This window comes from Staurois parvus, unplaced genomic scaffold, assembly GCF_062004578.1.
Source record: "Staurois parvus isolate SC_StPar_1 unplaced genomic scaffold, SC_StPar_1.0 ptg000262l, whole genome shotgun sequence".
Classification (NCBI taxonomy): domain Eukaryota; kingdom Metazoa; phylum Chordata; class Amphibia; order Anura; family Ranidae; genus Staurois; species Staurois parvus.
In genome coordinates, this window is record NW_028318058.1 from 4,641,889 (window position 1) to 4,662,411 (window position 20,523).

At 45.7% G+C, this 20,523-nt stretch overlaps 1 protein-coding gene across 1 annotated transcript in view; it reads right to left on the minus strand.

Moving 5' to 3' along the window:
- Positions 1 to 20,523, minus strand: part of LOC149459360 (interleukin-1 receptor-like 1) — a 71,747-nt gene that overhangs the window by 40,532 nt on the left and 10,692 nt on the right. Inside the window, exons 4-5 of the mRNA XM_089681223.1 lie at positions 17,898 to 18,165; positions 13,883 to 14,033 (exon numbers count right to left, since the gene is read on the minus strand). Of these exons, the coding sequence (XP_089537349.1) occupies positions 13,883 to 14,033; positions 17,898 to 18,165 (419 nt within the window). The remainder of the gene's footprint in view (positions 1 to 13,882; positions 14,034 to 17,897; positions 18,166 to 20,523) is intronic.

Here is a 20,523-nt window from a genome sequence, read left to right on the forward strand (position 1 = left end):
ATTTAGTAACCAATCTATAGACCTAAAGTAATGAATTTCTCACGATTGTTACATATATGATGGGTACTTGTAAATCTTCAGCTTAAGCCTAATCATGCTTATTGCTTTTTACCCAACTTGTTGTTGTGAGGTTTCCCCTTTTGTGATAGACTGCATTTAATTATATTTACAATTAAAATATGGAGATTTGTGTTATCCCTTATTGTGGCATTTCAATTGGGTGTATGCTGTGAACGCACGGACATGCAAGACGTTTGCCCGAGAGGTTATAGGTAGCTTGTTTGGGCAGCGTCTTTTAGCCATGCTGCCAATATTATTTGGTGGGCCTCGTCTTGTTCCTCCTTACCCATCTATGCAATGATGCATGCAACTGGACATCTAATTGTGGTTTCGGTGAAGTGTTTCAGCGTGTATCAACTTCTCCACTGCATAGGTGGTTATACAGTTCCATCAGTGATCGTACGGTCTATTGGCCAAGATTCCCTTTGGCCAACAAGAGATGCTGTTCCTGTTGTCCAAATTGCAAGAATTTCTGTCACGCTAGGACCCTGTGGATTCAGCCAAGCCTTGGTGCTGTTCAGCTCATGTGCAGCATTGGCCGTCTGCATCTGCGCTCTTGCAGTGACACCAGATGATGGAGGGGTTGGGGATATATCTCTGCTGGCCATTTTTCCAGAGCCACGAGGATTGCCCTATCTATGTGATGTTCCCAGCTTCTGTGGTGACAATTTGACTTGTAGTGTTTTGATGGATTTACATGTGGATATTTATGAGTTGGATTATACACCTATCAAGGTCCTACCTTTTCCCAGAGACTGTGCGGCTTCATGTACTGGCGTCCATCTTGGGTTTCTGCTGAGCATGGTGGGAGTCTTTTATGCCTTCAGGTCTCTGAGGTCCATCCCCCAGAGGGGTGTGGCTGAGTACATATAAGCCTGTGATCCACACATGTTCTTTGCACTTGTGTCTTGTGTCTTTGTCTTGCTACAGCTCTGTGTATACTCTCGTGACTCTTCTGGTATCTGACTCGGCTTGTGACTAGACCATTCTCTGTGTTTTCCTTCGATCTGACCTTCTGTTGCTGAACCCGGCCCGTGACCTGTGATTCTCTGTCTACTATTCTGTACCGTCTTGTCCCGTTGTTGTCGACCCGGCCTGCCTGACTACGCTATTGTCATTCTTACCAGCTACACGCCATTGGCGGCGGCCATTACCGCAGCCGGGGTGTCTCGGGGGCCGCGACCTGGTTCCTGGCTGCGTCAAGTCCATCCCCACCATCAGGGGCCCTGGTGAAGGGCAGCCTGGGACTTAGACTCCGCACCCTGAGGGACTTCGGTCTGTTGGGGGTGGTTGTCGTCAGTCAGTGCATTATCCTGCCACTAGGCCTACCTGTCCGTTCCACAGCCCTGCCCTGACAACACCCTAGTTAAGAATTGTGGGGGAGCACTTGGTCTTGTATATGCTGGAGTGTTGACATATTTTTGTAGACCCAAATTGAGCAAAATCTTTATTCTGGTCAATTTTTTCATTCTTTATTTTCTCTTTTTTAGTTCTATATTATATTAAGTATATGCCCCCCATGTGAGCTTTTGTATACACATATATGTGCATATATTGTAAGCTCCAAGGAGCAGGGCCCTCCTTTCCCTCTGGTATTGAACTGTATTGTTGCTGTATTGTCTCCCGTTATATTGTAAAGCACTGAGCAAACTGTTGACACTATATAAATCCTGTATAATAATAATAATAATAATAATATTTATATATACCGTATTTTTCGCACCATAAGACGCACTTTTTTCCCCCAAAAAAAGGGGGGAAAATGTCAGTGCGTCTTATGGAGCGAATATGGAGCGGCCGGTCCAGTATTTCCACTGCCGCCGTGTCAGAATACCGGGCCGGCCGCTCAGCTCTACAGCGGGACCTTATAGAGATGACTGCTGACCTTTGGGGAGGGGGGGGAGCGGGTACCTGAATTTGACAGATACCCGCTCCCACTTCCGTGGAGTTGTTCTTTCATCTTACCTGTTCCTCTATCCAGCGGCGCGGTCTTCCCGGCTTCTGTAGTGTGGGCATGAAAGACGGGTGCCAAGTGCGCATGCGCAGGAAGCGGTGCTTTTTGTGAATGGTAAGGCGGCACCTGGGACACATGACAGATCCCAGAAGCCGCCGGACCAATCACAAAGCGCAAGTGCTTCTCGCTCATGCGCACTGGGCACCCGGCTGTCATGCCGAGCGCCATTACAGAAGCCGGGAAGACAGCGCGCGGCTGGATAGAGGAACAGGTAAGATGAAAGAACAACTCCGCGGAAGTGGGAGCGGGTATCTGTCAAATTCAGGTACCCGCTCCCCCCCCTCCCCAAAGGTCAGCAGTCATCCCCTGTACTGTCCACAGTCTCTGGTCATCCCTGTACTGTCCGCAGTCTCTGGTCATCCCTGTGCTGTCCGCAGTCTCTGGTCATCCCTGTGCTGTCCGCAGTCTCTGGTCATCCCTGTACTGTGTCCGCAGTCTCTGGTCATCCATGTACTGTGTCCGCAGTCTCTGGTCATCCCTGTACTGTGTCCGCAGTCTCTGGTCATCCCCTGCACTGTGTCCGCAGTCTCTGGTCATCCCCTGTACTGTGTCCGCAGTCTCTGGTCATCTCCTGTACTGTGTCCGCAATCTCTGGTCATCTCCTGTACTATGTCCGCAGTCTCTGGTCATCTCCTGTACTGTGTCCGCAGTCTCTGGTCATCTCCTGTACTGTGTCCACAGTCTCTGGTCATCTCCTGTAGTATGTCCGCAGTCTCTGGTCATCTCCTGTACTGTGTCCGCAGTCTCTGGTCATCTCCTGTACTGTGTCCGCAGTCTCTGGTCATCCCCTGTACTGTGTCCGCAGTCTCTGGTCATCTCCTGTACTGTGTCCGCAGTCTCTGGTCATCTCCTGTACTGTGTCCGCAGTCTCTGGTCATCCATGTACTGTGTCCGCAGTCTCTGGTCATCTCCTGTACTGTGTCCGCAATCTCTGGTCATCTCCTGTACTATGTCCGCAGTCTCTGGTCATCTCCTGTACTGTGTCCGCAGTCTCTGGTCATCTCCTGTACTGTGTCCACAGTCTCTGGTCATCTCCTGTAGTATGTCCGCAGTCTCTGGTCATCTCCTGTACTGTGTCCGCAGTCTCTGGTCATCTCCTGTACTGTGTCCGCAGTCTCTGGTCATCCCCTGTACTGTGTCCGCAGTCTCTGGTCATCTCCTGTACTGTGTCCGCAGTCTCTGGTCATCTCCTGTACTGTGGCCGCAGTCTCTGGTCATCCCCTGAACTGTGTCCGCAGTCTCTGGTCATCTCCTGTACTATGTCTGCAGTCCATTAGTTCAGAATTTTTTTTTCCTGTTTTCTGCCTCTAAAACCTAGGTGCGTCTAATGGTCAGGTGCGTCTTATGGAGCGAAAAATACGGTATGTACTTATTGGTCTATGACCAAATAATGATATGATCATCCCATCATTATTTGTTGTTTTATGTAGTGGTCAGTACATTGAAACTGGGACAAGTGTTTTTCTATCATCTTGGCGCCCTCTTGTGATAATTTTTTTCTCACGCCTTTTGTCAGTTAACAGTAGAACTTTTGCCAGAGATATTTTGTCCTACAATTTGTCTCCTACCTTATAGATCTATAATTATTTTGATTAATTTTTTATAGCTTGGTCCTCTTGTGCCCCCATGTGATCACTTAAGGTCTCCAATTACTGCCATTATTCGTAAAACCATCCTTTCTCTTTTTTCTAGAAATACCTTGGGTATGCATGGCAGGTTACAAGCTGCAAAGAAAATCAAATGTAATGTTTAATAACAGTGTTAATGATTGTAGATAATATTGTAATCTCTTTGTATATGTTTTTGTATGTAGCTCTGAAATCAGTAGTGGTCATTTTCCCTGAAGAAACCCTAGTGGGTGAAAAATGTTGGGACCACGTAATAACTAATGAACTGCTGTAAAAAAACTGCTTGTCAACTAGATTTCATTCATAGCTTCATAGATTCATAGTATAGAAATGTTTTGATCATGTAATCTAATAAATGTTGTATTAATTTTACAAGAAATGTTTTGTGACTATAATGCCCTTTATGTGGTGAAGCACATAACTAACTCTTCAACACATCAATTTACCCAAATGGGATGTAGATGCAGATTCTTACATATTAACAGTCAATATTATTAATTTTTTATTCAGATGACTATCCACAGGTTGATACAGCTTGGACGTAGAGGGTGAGGGGGTTACATGGGTATGTTATTCTATTTTGGTCTTATTTAACCCCTTTTTTTATTGACACTTGTTGTGCCCCTATTTCATACCTTTAACTTGAAGCACCTTTAAAGTCCCCTAACTCTTCAAACACATTCATATGAATAAAAGCTTCACAGTATTAGAAAGGGACCAGGGCCCTCTGGACCCTTGTGGATCATTGTACCAGTACTCCAGGAACTGAGTGGTCAGAATAATAGAAGATGCACGAGTTTCATTTCAACATCATAACAGTATTTCATACCTATCCTCATATAAGGAAGAGATCATATCATGTGTGGTAGATTAAAGCAATGGGTTAGGAATAACTATAAAGAGCCCACTGACACATGAGTTCAATCTGGGTAGAAGTAGCTAAGAGCACTGTGGGAGGCTTAGGCATTGGTGGAAGGACTGGCAAGCCAGGGCTGCCAGACATTGTTGAATTGTTTAGGGCATCCTCTACTTAAATAGGCAGCTTTGTAGAATGGTATAATCTTATTAATCAAACCCTTCCAGAGAGGGTAGGCACTATTGTTTTTTTCCAGTAAAGGATAACAGCTTTACAAGCATAGAAGGGGATGATGCTCAGTTGGGTCCATTGCACTCTAGTGGAAGCCACCCCCTCAACCAATCCCAGAAGACAAGCTGATACTGTCAAGGGAATTGGGAGGGTCATTATCGTAGCTTACAAATTTGACACCTCTTCCCAGAGGAGCAATACTAAAAATATGAAAGGTGGCCAGGGAGTGTGAACAGCATTAGCAGAGACCGGTGATAGATAGTTGCCAATTTAGTTGCAGTGTAGTAGATCCTATGCAGAAATTTAAAGTGTATGAGCCTATTCCTAGGGGAGACCAAGTGACTTAAGGGAAATTCCCACATATCCTGTCCTCACCTTGTAAATCAGGAACATTTTCCTCTCACTTCACCTGACACAGGGTCACAGTCGGGGGAGGAACTGGGAACAGTTCTTTATTAACCTCAGATAACGGCTTCTTGAAGGGATTATCCAACAGCAGGTTTTCAATCATGGAGGACCGAGTCTTTGTTCGAGTGAAGCCAAATGCGTAAGAAATGCAGGCTAAAGTTAGCTTTCACTTCATCAAAGGTTAATAATACTCCACCCTGGGTAACATCGCCTAATATTTAATACCTTTAGTAGCCAAAATATCTGGTTGGGAATCATGGAAAAATGGGGAAGATGTTTTAACATCAGGAAATCTGTGATGGCCTTTTGCTGTTCGTAAAGGCGGTCTAACATATGTAGGGTTGAATTCCACCTTGTTGCAACGTCACAGCATGAGGAGTCGGTATAGGGGCCCATGGCAGATTAGGGGCCAGGCAGCAGCTATGGGAGGCCCGTAATCTGCCAGCACCCTATGACAAAAAATGGAACACACCAGCAGTGTGAGGAGACCTGAAAGTGGCACATGGCAGAGTGTGGCGATGGAGACAGCAGCAATGGGAGGCCGTACAGGGACCCATGAGAGACTCTGGACCTGGCAGCAGCATGAGGAGGCGGTATATAGGGGCCTATGGCAGATTAGGGGCCTGGCAGCAGCTATAGGAGGCCCGTAATCTGCCAGCACCCTATGTCAAAAAATTCAACACACCAGCAGTGTGTGAGGAGACCTGAAAGTGGCACATGGCAGAGTGTGGCGATGGAGACAGCAGCAATGGGAGGCCGTACAGGGACCCATGACAGACTCTGGACTTTGCAGCAGCATGAGGAGGCGGTATATAGGGGCCTATGGCAGATTAGGGGCCTGGCAGCAGCTATAGGAGGCCCGTAATCTGCCAGCACCCTATGTCAAAAAATTCAACACACCAGCAGTGTGAGGAGACCTGAAAGTGGCACATGGCAGAGTGTGGCGATGGAGACAGCAGCAATGGGAGGCCGTACAGGGACCCATGACAGACTCTGGACTTGGCAGCAGCATGAGGAGGCGGTATATAGGGGCCCATGGCAGATTAGGGGCCTGGCAGCAGCTATAGGAGGCCCGTAATCTGCCAGCACCCTATGTCAAAAAATTCAACACACCAGCAGTGTCTGAGGAGACCTGAAAGTGGCACATGGCAGAGTGTGGCGATGGAGACAGCAGCAATGGGAGGCCGTACAGGGACCCATGAGAGACTCTGGACCTGGCAGCAGCATGAGGAGGCGGTATATAGGGGCCTATGGCAGATTAGGGGCCTGGCAGCAGCTATAGGAGGCCCGTAATCTGCCAGCACCCTATGTCAAAAAATTCAACACACCAGCAGTGTGAGGAGACCTGAAAGTGGCACATGGCAGAGTGTGGCGATGGAGACAGCAGCAATGGGAGGCCGTACAGGGACCCATGACAGACTCTGGACTTGGCAGCAGCATGAGGAGGCGGTATATAGGGGCCCATGGCAGATTAGGGGCCTGGCAGCAGCTATGGGAGGCCCGTAATCTGCCAGCACCCTATGTCAAAAAATTGAACACACCAGCAGTGTGTGAGGAGACCTGAAAGTGGCACATGGCAGAGTGTGGCGATGGAGACAGCAGCAATGGGAGGCCGTACAGGGACCCATGACAGACTCTGGACTTTGCAGCAGCATGAGGAGGCGGTATATAGGGGCCCATGGCAGATTAGGGGCCTGGCAGCAGCTATGGGAGGCCCGTAATCTGCCAGCACCCTATGTCAAAAAATTGAACACACCAGCAGTGTGTGAGGAGACCTGAAAGTGGCACATGGCAGAGTGTGGCGATGGAGACAGCAGCAATGGGAGGCCGTACAGGGACCCATGAGAGACTCTGGACCTGGCAGCAGCATGAGGAGGTGGTATATAGGGGCCTATGGCAGATTAGGGGCCTGGCAGCAGCTATAGGAGGCCCGTAATCTGCCAGCACCCTATGTCAAAAAATTCAACACACCAGCAGTGTGAGGAGACCTGAAAGTGGCACATGGCAGAGTGTGGCGATGGAGACAGCAGCAATGGGAGGCCGTACAGGGACCCATGAGAGACTCTGGACCTGGCAGCAGCATGAGGAGGCGGTATATAGGGGCCTATGGCAGATTAGGGGCCTGGCAGCAGCTATAGGAGGCCCGTAATCTGCCAGCACCCTATGACAAAAAATGGAACACACCAGCAGTGTGAGGAGACCTGAAAGTGGCACATGTTTGGGGCATGATTCATGGCGGATTTAGTCAGTTGTGTCAGGAACTGGTGGTTTGAAATCCAGACTAATCCACGCCTGATTCATTTTCACAAACGTCAGTCTCTCCACACTTTGGGTGGACAGTCGTGTCCTCCGCGGAGTTGCAATACCTCCTGCCGCACTAAACACGCGCTCCGATGCCACGCTACTGGCCGGGCATGACAGCCTTTCAAGGGCAAATTCAGCTAGTTGGGGCCAAAGGTCAAGTTTCGTTGCCCAGTAGTCAAGGGGATTGTCTACCTCGGTTGGCAGGGTGCTGTCCAAGTAGGCCTAAGCCTGTTGTTTGAGGTCCTGCTCCAGGTCCACCTGATGCTGCTGCTGCTGCTGCTGCTGCTGCTGCGGCTGGTTAGTAGTTTCCTCACTGCGCTGGTGAAGAAAGCTACTCATCATCGACTGCAGACTGAGGCAGCCGCTGCTGGTGGAGCTGCCACTGCTCCTACCACCCCACCCCTCCCCTGCTGCCATGGCAGCGGAACGCGAGCGCACAGGGCCCACAGTGTCTGAGGATGGACGTTGGCGCAGACAGGCAGAGACCAGCTGACTACATAGGTGGTTTTTATAGTACGTTATTTTGGCCTCCCTCTCAGCAGGTGTGAAAAAGGCCACCATTTTTGAACGGTAGCGAGGGTCCAACAAGGTGGACAGCCAAAAGTCATCCCTCTGTCTGATGGTTATTATTCGGCTGTCGGTACGCAAGCAAGCGAGCATGCTATGGGCCATTTGTGCCAAGGAATGCGAGGGACTCCCTGCCTCCATCTCCACAGCATACTGCCACGGTGCGTCTGGGTCCTCTGTCTCCTCTTCCTCCTCCTCTACCAGATGCTCCTGCTCCTCCACTCCTGTCCGCTGAGTGGAAAAACCACCCATTTCACTCAATAATTCCTGAGCACCAATGTCCTCCTCTACCTCCTCCTCTTCTTCCTGTCCTGCCCCCACAGGGGTCATGTGGTGTTGAGATCTGTGCGCCACGTCTACCGCACCCTGACCAGCCATTGTTAACAGCATTTGTTCCAGGACGTGCAACAGAGGAATGACGTCGTTCATCCCATAGTCCTGCCGACTCACGAATAGCGTGGCCTCCTCAAAGGGCCTGAGCAAGCGGCAGGTGTCACGCATGAGCTGCCAATGGCTGACATCAAAGTTACACAGGGGAGTACCTTTATCCGCTTGTAACATCAGGAAATCGGTGATGGCCTTTCGCTGTTCGTAAAGGCGGTCTAACATGTGTAGGGTTGAATTCCACCTTGTTGCAACGTCGCAGATCAGGCGATGCTGTGCAATTCCGTTCTGCCGCTGCAGCTCAAGGAGGGTGTGCTTTGCGGTGTAGGAATGGCTGAAATGCATGCAAAGTTTACGTGACATTTTAAGGATGTCTTGCAGTGGGATGGTGGATTTTAGGAACCGCTTGACAACCAGATTGAACACGTGAGCCATGCATGGCGCATGGCACAACCTTCCTTGACGCAGAGCAGACACCATGTTCTTTCCGTTGTCGGTCAACATGGTTCTGATTTTGAGTTTGCGCGGAGACAGCCATCTGTCGATTTCTCTGTTCATTACACTGAGAAGTTCCTCCCCTGTGTGACTACGTTCGCCAAGGCATACCAGGTGCAGCACAGCGTGACACCGTTGCGCCCTGCACATGTGATATGCCGGTCGGGTAATGGGACTTGGCACGGGGGTGGCGGCTGAGGACACGGCGGAAGAAGAGGTGGTAGAGGCGGACATCTTTGCCGGACCAAGGACGTGCAAACGTGGAGGCAAAAGCGGCGTGACCTGTCCAAGTTGCTGGTGCGGCTGTGACGGCACCACGTTCACCCAGTGGGCCGTAAATGACATGTACTGTCCCTGACCGTAGTTACAGCTCCACACGTCGGCGCTGCCGTGCACTTTGGCAGAGACCGACATGCTCAAAGACTGGCCCACCATCTCTTCTACATGTGAATGCAGGGCTGGCACTGCCTTTTTGGCGAAGAAATGACGGCTTGGCACTCTCCACCGCGGCGCGGCACAAGCCATCATTTCTCGGAAAGGTGCTGAGTCCACCACTTGGAAAGGGAGGGACTGCAGCACCAGCAACTTGGACAGGAGGACGTTCAGCTTTTGCACCGTCGGGTGCGTGCTCGCAAACTGTTGTCTCTTGGAAACGGATTCCAAGAAAGACTGCTGACGGAATCCGTGAAGAGGAGTAGCAGGAGAAGGAGCATCTGAACGAGCGGAAGATGCCAACGAGCGACAACTCCCCTCAGCAGAGGTGTTGGAGCCTTGACTGGCTGATGGAGGGCGATTGACGTCAGGTGACGGAGCAAGTAACGGAGCGGGTGATGGAGCGGGGGCTGGGGCGGGCAGAACCGCCGTATCTTTATCACGATTTTCCCAGGCCACCAAATGGCGACGCTGCATATGCTGCCGCAACGCTGTAGTCCCAACATGGGCCCCCTGGCCACGCTTGACTTTCTGGCCACATAGTCGACATACGGCTACGTTTACTTCCTCGGGCGGCTTGACAAAAAATTGCCACACCGCCGAGTAGGAAACTTTGCCCCCGATACTCCTCACTGGCTGACTGCTGCTTCCTCCGTGCACACCGGCACCACTACTGGCCGTGGTGGTAGGCTGCAGTGGAGCTGGTGCTCTACTCCGTGGCCGTTTGGCTCCACTGACACTGCTGCGACCCTGCTGCTGTCTCCTGGGCAACCCACCGACTGTTTCGCTCGCTGCCAAGCTGCCACCCTCTTCTCCTGATGATGCGGAAGAAATTGCCTGATGACGACGAGGCTGCCAAGTGCGATCAACCTCCTCATCATCAAGTAGGGTCTCCGCCTCACTACTAGCCCCCTCGGCTGCGTCTGGGTCAGGAGACAGACCTGTCTCTAGACCGGCTACCGAGCCACTCTCCTCGCCACTACTTCTTCGCCTGGCTGCTGAAAAGGCGGATGTCTCCCCCAGTTCCTGACCGCCCTCTGTTAGCTCTTCCTCACTGTACAGTGGGGCTGAGCCCACAGCATGCGATACTTCGCTTGGTGAGGGAACACCAAAGGACAGGGGCAGGTAGAGGACACGTGATTTCAGTGGGCTTGGTCCCGGGCCATGCCAACTAACGGTTGTGTCTGACGTACCCACCGACCGTTGGCTGTAGGTGTCAGAGGTGACCTGGGAAGAGGAAGACGACCGAGCCAACCAATCGACGACGGCAGGGTTGTCGGTGGAGACACGACCGCTGGATGACACCGGGAGCACTGGCCTCTCGCTGCGAATAGTGCTGCCTCGACCCCTTCCTCTGCTGCCACGTCTGCTCGCTCCTAAAACATTGCCTCCTCTGTCACTCCTCTGCATGTTGTCTGACATACTCTTTAATTCAACGATTCTGTGTCCCTGAGTAACAATTCTGTGTCCCTGAGTAACAATTCTGTGTCTGTCCCTGAGTAACAATTCTGTGGCCCTAAGTAACGGTTCTGTGGCCCTCAGTAACAATTCTGTGTCCCTCAGTAACAATTCTGTGTCTGTCCCTGAGTAACAATTATGTGGCCCTAAGTAACGGTTCTGTGGCCCTCAGTAACAATTCTGTGTCCCTGATTAACGTTTATGTGGCCCTAAGTAACGGTTCTGTGGCCCTCAGTAACAATTCTGTGTCCCTGATTAACGTTTCTGTGGCCCTAAGTAACGGTTCTGTGGCCCTCAGTAACAATTCTGTGTCCCTCAGTAACAATTCTGTGTCTGTCCCTGAGTAACAATTCTGTGGCCCTAAGTAACGGTTCTGTGGCCCTCAGTAACAATTCTGTGTCCCTGATTAACTTTTATGTGGCCCTAAGTAACAGTTCTGTGGCCCTCAGTAACAATTCTGTGTCCCTGATTAACGTTTCTGTGGCCCTCAGTAACAATTCTGTGTCCCTCAGTAACAATTCTGTGTCTGTCCCTGAGTAACAATTCTGTGGCCCTAAGTAACGGTTCTGTGGCCCTCAGTAACAATTCTGTGTCCCTGAGTAACAATTCTGTGGCCCTAAGTAACGGTTCTGTGGCCCTCAGTAACAATTCTGTGTCCCTGAGTAACAATTCTGTGGCCCTAAGTAACGGTTCTGTGGCCCTCAGTAACAATTCTGTGTCCCTCAGTAACAATTCTGTGGCCCTAAGTAACGGTTGTGGCCCTCAGTAACAATTCTGTGTCCCTCAGTAACAATTCTGTGTCTGTCCCTGAGTAACAATTATGTGGCCCTAAGTAACGGTTATGTGGCCCTCAGTAACAATTCTGTGTCCCTGAGTAACGTTTCTGTGGCCCTAAGTAACGGTTCTGTGGCCCTCAGTAACAATTCTGTGTCCCTGAGTAACAATTCTGTGTTTGTCCCTGAGTAACAATTCTGTGGCCCTAAGTAACGGTTCTGTGGCCCTCAGTAACAATTCTGTGTCCCTGAGTAACGTTTCTGTGGCCCTAAGTAACAATTCTGTGGCCCTCAGTAACAATTCTGTGTCTGTCCCTGAGTAACAATTCTGTGGCCCTAACTAACGTTTCTGTGGCCCTAAGTAACAATTCTCTGGCACTCAGTAACAATTCTGTCTGTCCCTGAGTAACAATTCTGTGGCCCTAACTAACGTTTCTGTGGCCCTAAGTAACAATTTTCTGGCACTCAGTAACAATTCTGTCTGTCCCTGAGTAACAATTCTGTGGCCCTAAGTAACAATTCTGTGGCCCTCAGTAACAATTCTGTGTCTGTCCCTGAGTAACAATTCTGTGGCCCTAACTAACGTTTCTGTGGCCCTAAGTAACAGTTCTGTGGCCCTCAATAACAATTCTGTGTCTGTCCCTGAGTAACAATTCTGTGGCCCTAACTAACGTTTCTGTGGCCCTCAGTAACAGTTCTGTGGCCCTCAGTAACAATTCTGTGTCTGTCCCTGAGTAACAATTCTGTGGCCCTAACTAACGTTTCTGTGGCCCTAAGTAACAATTCTCTGGCACTCAGTAACAATTCTGTCTGTCCCTGAGTAACAATTCTGTGGCCCTAATAACGTTTCGGTGGCCCTAAGTAACAGTTCTGTGGCCCTCAGTAACAATTCTGTGTCTGTCCCTGAGTAACAATTCTGTGGCCCTAACTAACGTTTCTGTGGCCCTAAGTAACAATTCTCTGGCACTCAGTAACAATTCTGTCTGTCCCTGAGTAACAATTCTGTGGCCCTAATAACATTTCTGTGGCCCTAAGTAACAGTTCTGTGACCCTCAGTAACAATTCTGTGTCTGTCCCTGAGTAACAATTCTGTGGCCCTAACTAACGTTTCTGTGGGCCTAAGTAACAATTCTCTGGCACTCAGTAACAATTCTGTCTGTCCCTGAGTAACAATTCTGTGGCCCTAACTAGCGTTTCTTTGGCCCTAAGTAACGATTCTGTGGCCCTCATTAACAATTCTGTGTCCCTGAGTAATGCTTCTCTGTCCCTAAGTAACGTTTCTCTGTCCCCAAGTAACGTTTCTGTGGCCCTAACTCTGTCCCTAATACAGAGCGGTCTGCCTCTCTTGAATGACTGGAGGCAAATGAAGAATTCTAAAATGGCCGCTATTTATAGCTCGACCATTACACAGTGCTGGCTGCCTGGCTGCTGATTGGCTAATGCGATCACATGTCATTAAGGAATGCATTATGGGTCAGCGCGCCTTGTCTGCGCGCCTTCCCAGACATCCCCGCTCCGTCGCCGCACATGTCCGCCGCCATTTTAGGAAAAATTTCGATTCGCGCATCCGAAGTAGGCTATTTTTCGGATTCGGCGCGAATCGAAAATTTTCCAATATTCAACTCGAATTCCACTTCGCCTACTTCGATTCGCTCATCTCTAGTCACCACACTGAAGTGCTATCCAACTCGTTTCTGTGCATAGACCTATACACTCCCAATAAAGTTAAGAAAAATGTAAACAGTGCAATCTGCTAAATGAGTGCATTGCACTGCCCCATCACTGCTTGGCAAAACTGACAGCAGCCTCCTGTACTCTAAGGCCTCTTGCAGACTACAGCTTGAAAAGGCTCAGTACAGCATTTTTTTTTTACTGATCTATAATGCAGCCCATTGTTTACATGTGCTGCGTATTATTGCATAAAAAAAAAAAAATAAATTTGTGTTCCTGGTCAGTAATTTGTGGCTGAACATGCGCAAAACAAATGCCTGAAATTACGTCCAGAAATGAAGTGTGCAAGAGGTCTAAAACTGTGCATTTAAGTATGCAGGTAAAGTGAACACAAATATAAGCAGTACTGTACATAGAAATCCAGGATCAGTTCTATCAGAATGATAGTTGCTGGTAGTTAGGCAGTGCTATTCATTCATCTACATATAGAGCATACTAAAATGAGAGAAGATTGTGGAAAAAACATAGGACATTGGAAATGTGAGCTACATGAGCTATAAACTTAGAAATAATAAGGTATAATAAACAGAAACTTAGATACCTGGGACTCTAACTGGTATGTTCCGGGTAACATTGTAAGCCTTGCCATTATACAAATATGTAAACCTGCAGGTGTAGTTTCCAGTATCTGCTATGTTGATATTACTGACATAAAGTGCAGTTTCATCCTTCCCATGAAGAAGTATACAATCCTATGTTAAGAAGAAAATATTAACTTGTTTCATTAAATGTATGCAAAAAGCACTGCCTAGCTTTTCAGAGCTTCACATTCAAACATAACTGTATTACACCAATGCACTGTAATCTGGTAATATGGCAGTTTACCCATTACAGGGTGGTATTCTTAAACACGCCTGCAATAAGTTCATGTACAGAAAATTTGAGGTATCAGAGTGTTATGTCTATGTAGTTCTTCACAGCCACCAGTGAGATTCAGGCTTGTCAAGAAAGTTAAAGGGTTTGAATACAACAGTCTTCTTGGGTTGTGTTGGGCAGTGTGGCCCAGTGCAGTCCCAATGCATAAACAATGTGCATTACGTGCTTTTGTTTCAGTTGCGCTGCCAATGCGCTGCGTTAGACAGGTGGGGCAGGTTGCATTTTTACGCAGCACAGGGGGTTAAGACATGCTACAATGCATCGCAATGCGCTATGGTGCATAGAGTTGAATGAATTGTCATTTTGTGACATTTCAATAAAGTTAAAAAAAGGGAAAAAACATTGAGATGCATTGCAACAACCTGATGGACCTTAAAATTGACTAGTGTTTAGTGTAGGAGAGAAATACAAAGGTCAGACTTCGGATGCTCTCAGGAATCTTCCTGTTGTAAATGACATACAACTCTAAACAACTTACTAAATCCAGGACAATGCATTCACTCTATCTGGTCTCCCACAGTACACAGAACATGGAAATGCAATTATTTTAGTAAATATAAACTACTAAATACCTTTTCTTATCAGCAGTTAGAGCAGTCTTGTGACTTCAGCAGAGCACTGGTTAAAGCTTGTAGGAGGAGTGTTCTTTCTGCTCTAGGAGGATGTGAAACCTCTGACCCTCTGTCTGGAGAAGTGCTGTTTGGCCCTGTGCTCATCACATGCACCCTCCCAAGAAAAACAAAACTCTCTAGCAATACACACCAAACTGAGCATGTGCATGTGACTACGGATTCAGTCTGTATCAGGTGGTCATCTTAACAAGAGGAGAGGCAGAGATAAAAGGACCAAACAGCCTTTTTACACAATGCAGAGGAGTAACCCCTTAGGTTCCACAGTGAGTATAACAAGCATGCTTTACTGCATATACAGACTGATTTTACTGTTGTGGGTTTAGTAACACTTTTAAATAACTTGTCATATGAGAAACTTGGAGGCTGCAAATCCTGACATTACCTTATAAAATACTAGTTGTCTGCTGTACTGGTGACCCTGTGGCTTCAGTACTTTTTAAGTCACTGACCTGGAACAAGTATGGATATCAAAAGAGTCAGACTAAAACAAAGCAAGAAAAGAGCAAGAATTCTTCATCTCTATTTTTGTTCTGAATCAGTGACCTAAATCATTCAAGCAAAAAGATCTGAATGACAATCAGACAACTAGCATCTCAACAAACGCAACCTCCATGTTTCTTTAATGCATGACACATTTCTCTTCTGGAAACTGAGCCAAGTTTCCAACTCCCTATATGATATAATGAACAACAATCCCAAGGGCCTGTTCACAATAGAACGATCATGTTTACGTGCAATCCCAAGTATTCCCAATGTGTTCCCAATGTGGAGCATTTTTGACAACCTGTTCATCTGCATGGGCTGCAAAACACACTGGAACACGGAAAAAGTAATGTGTTCACCTGTGGTGAAATGTGCACAGAATGCTCCTTTCCTGCACCATGTTTTGGTGTGAATGGGCCCTAAAAGAAGTTGTACTGAAAGAGGAAAATGTCTTACCACCTTAAAGGGTTATCAACATACCTAGCTGCATAAAATGTTATATTTAATAGTACAGATGTCTACATAGTTTAACGTATATGTAAACCCTTGTAAAACAATCCATTCAGTTTAAAATAGAAATGAAAGGCAAAACAGGTATGCTTACATATAAAAAAAATTATAAATACCTTTTTCCCCTGTTTTAGAAGTGATCACATACCCTCTGTTCTCAGCTGCATAAGGGCTCATGTACACTGCATTTGACAGCTTAGGAGCTGTTCAGCGTTTTTTTCAGCAGCCCCTGAACTCACCCTAATGTTTTCTTATGTGTCCATGTGCACATCGTCGTTTACAGTCATTACAGGCAGTTAAGTTTACAGTCATTTTTTTGAACGCACCAAACTTGCATTCAGACGTCGATTTTATCAGTGTTACAAAAAAACGCTTGTAAACGTGTGTAAAGGTGGCTAAACTCTTCCAGTTCCCAATGTTGTCCAGAGCCTTTGTTCATCATGAAAAATGCATGCAAAGCGTTTTCAAGGTACTCAGATGGATACAACACTGAAAACACTGAGATGTTCCTACCAAGTTTGTCACACATTCTAATTACCAATTCACACCTCAGACCTCTCCCACCCTTGGAAACAAAAGATATGTTAATGACCATTCACACCTCAAATTCCTCATGATGACCCCCTGCCAGGTGGCCTTAATGACTCACTCAAGCAAACACCTTCCCACCCTTGGAAACAAAAGAAATGTTAATGAGCAACTCACACCTAAGCTAATCTCAACACATGCTGCTCTCTGCTTCTACTCTCTGTATTTCTCTGTAACAGTCTGAAATAGTTAATAATTTACCACTTTTCAGTGCATTCTGGGCATTTGGGAGGTTCTCCTGTGCGTATCTTAAAAAAAAAACACTTCTAAACACAAATGCGCATACACGCATTATGCAAAGGAGGTTAAACAGACGTTTTTTAACGTACGTTTTCCAGCAGTCAGTTTACATCGTTCAGACGTGTTCTGTGTACATGGGGCCTAAGGAGGTGGGGGAGGAGAAACAGTAGTACCCTGATCATCCCAGTAAATGGCTGAGTTCCAGCAGAACCAGAAAGCTGACTACCCTGTGTTCTCATGCCTAGGGACTGTTAGGAATACCAGGGATTTCACACAAAAAAAAGCAATACAAAGAGAACAGAATACTTTTTCATACAAGTACATGGTACAGCAGGCACATATTAGGAATATGAAATGTTGGGTTTACATATTATATAATAAAAATATGTATTTACTGGTATATTTATTATATATATCTAAACATGTAATACGAGATAATGAGGTTTTTACTAAAGGAGCTGAGAAAATTCACTCAGTAAATTGAAAGAAGATCCACTTCAATTATCCCATCATGTGAGAAGAAAACTCTTGTTTATTTCATATTTATGTTTATTTTGTCTGCACACAATTGGATATTGAAAGTGAACACAGCTACAGTTTATTGAGTGAAGACCCTCAGCTTCTTTGTAAATTATCTCCACTGACTACCTAACTCCTACTCCTCAGTCCGACCTCTATTACCCTGAAACACAATAGGGATGGTTTACTAAAGGAATAGACAATGTTGACTTAGCAAATAGGATTTTTCCTTGATTGAAGTGGTTGTAAACCTCAGACATGAAATATGAACAAAGCCCAGCCCTCTATACTGTGTACTTGCCTCTCTCCAAAACATTTCTGAGAGTCACTTCCGACAGCTTTTACCCATTAGGAAAAAAAACAGATAGGGGAGAAGAGCTCCAGCATACAGCTTGTGATTAACAGCTACAGCTATGCTTGTTCTCCATGTCCCTAACTAATCTTTGTGCTGTAGAAGGCTGTTCTGGACAAATGTTTTCAGATTATATGGTACAACTTATGTAGGAGGATTTTTTTTTATCTCTGTGTATCACCTGAGGCCAGTCACTTCACTGGTTCTATATACTGTAAGTGTTTACAACCACTTGAAAGTGAAAAGAGTTTAACTTATCTACTGAGCATGAAAAAGAGAGACACTGGGAGATGTGATACAGTACATGTTGTATGAACTGCTCAAGTGACTATATAAACTTAATTAAATTCGTAAAAAAAAGATTTAACAAAGTGATCCGTAATGAAAAATAATACATTGATCACTACAAGTTTTGTATTTACTCTTGCACCTCTATATATTTCAATTGGTCTCCTCATTGTTTTTACCTTGTACCATGAAATATTATTAATGTTGTCATAAATGCCATTAAATGGGCATTTGATGTTATTATGTGTCAGTATTAGTTCTCTCATCCATGGTTTTCCAGGACAAAATTCTTGAATGGATCTATAGATTTTCAAGCTTATGTTGATTTTCATTTCTCTAAAACAGACACAAAAATCAGTGTTAGTAATATTCCACAATGTTTCGCATTGTGTGACTTGTGTTGTTAAGCATGTGTTAGTAACTAGAAAGCAGGAATTTAAAGCATCTTTGTGTTTGCAAAATACTGACTTATGTTCTTTGCTGCAAAGGATTATAAGGTCTGGACAGCAGAGCCTTCTCCACTGATTATAACTCAGTTCTAAAAACTGTACTAAAAAATACTGCCAATCATTTTTTGAGTACAGGTGAGAAAATAAAATAAACAATTTGATCTGATTGTAAGGATACCATACATGTGTGATTTGAAGGTAAAACAGTGAGCTGGAAAAGCTCTCAAAGTTTGCCTTTCTTTTAGGAGAGAAACTGTTAGAAATTAGCCATTTTCACAGGTTTTTCATAGTAAGAATTGTAAAACAAAATCACACCCCTCATAGTGTTTGTGAAGTAAAGGCTAAATTTGGTGTGCATTTACATTATTGCATTAGAGCAACTCATTATTTTGTCTCTACTTCAGATGACTCCATGTTTTTGTCACCAGTCAAATGTTGGTAAAAATTTCACATTTAATATTCAATGACCAAAGTCAAAACCTTACTCCTCAAAATATTTAACTGCACACTAACCTTCAGCTACCTATTTTGAAGCATGCATGTTAGTATTGTACAGTATGTGTTGACTACATTATTTAAACTTTCTTCTCTGTCATTTGCAGCATTGGCATTGTGAGACAGAAACACTTCAACAAAATGAATAACATGCCTATTTACATGTCCATCATTTAGAACTTTCTGTTATTTCTTCACAATTCAACTGTTAAAGAGGGTGCTCACCTATCAGAAATACAATGCCTGCACTTCTTCTTCTATAGACAAACATACCTTCCAACCTTGGAACTTGAGGAAGAGATACATCTTAGTGTGGAGAAGACATTGTGATAATGGGCATGGCTACATTGTGCTCAATATTGGGTGTGGCTTTAAGGAGCATAGGGAGTTTGAGCCTTCTTATAGTATACACTGTACCCAGTCCGCAGTCCTTGTAACCACAAAATACCCTTTAGCAACGTGTAGGCAGGTGGTAGAGTGGGTTCCCCTTTGAGGTTTCTCCTCCCTCTATTACAGGAGTATTAAACTGGCGGCCCTCCAGCTGTTGCAAAACTGCAAGTCCCATCATGCGAGAACTGGAAAAAAAGGCGCTGTGGAAAATGCTCTCAGACAAGCACCTTAGTGGAGGTGCATCTTTATTGGGTGAGATAAAGTAGCAAGTATAATAAAATTAACCAGCCTGAAGTGGACAGTGTGATTCCAATGGACGGCCCGTCCGCTCTGAGGGGAGCTGAGATCAAAGAATGCTCCTGTCGGCTTCAAATCACGTGGTGTCAGCGTACCAGCGTCCTGGGTGGTGTCACCATGGCAAACGAAGGCAGTGTCCGGCGTTGGCTTCAGCTGGGAGCATATGTGGGGTTACCAAGACGACATGTTTCGCGCAGTTGCGCTTTGTCAAGTCTCTGGTAACCATGGCCGGCGGCCATTATATAGAAGACCATTAAAGGGAAGGCTGGCTGAGTGTAATTAGCAGGGGATGGGGTGTCAATCAGAGCGGACGGCTCGTCCTGAAGCAATGCTGAATACAAATTTAAAGGTACAGATTGCAAGTTATAAAAAATGATATGTATAAAAACAATAGCATTGGAAAGCATGATATACTTTCATCTTTAGTGAAATAAAGGTAATACAATAACAAAAAAAAAAAAAAATAAAAAAAATAAAAAAAAAACCCACACAAGTTAAAAATGACATCGCTGGTTCATGGAAGCTATGTCAAAAATTGCGTTTACAGTGAGGTAATTATGGGTATATGGGCAAAGAAGGGAGTAGGGAGAAGTGAATGCTAGGCATATGAAAATGACTGTATCAAAGGTATATGAAAATGACTATATAAAAGGTATGACTAAAAGGAATATAATAAAATCAATCCTGGTATCAAATTAGGTAGCTCATATGTTCATAATTAAATAAATATAATAGATGCGTAATAACATGTATTCGTAATTGAGTGCACAGAATATATACATGGTGACAGTGCAGATTAAAAAACAAGGATTAAAAGAAGACAATACTGTATGTAATAAAAAAACACACTGGAGGATCCTAGTTCCGGCGACTAGAAGTCAAACTTGTTAAATAATGCTATGGATTTCAAGATCCTCATTAAGACCATTGGGGGTCATAGAACCTAATTTGTAGATCCAGAACGTCTCTCTCTTACACAAACGGGCTAGTCTTTCATTGTCAGTAAATGTACCCTTTGGAATATGTTCGATTGCTAAGACCTCATGAAGACTGAAATTATTTT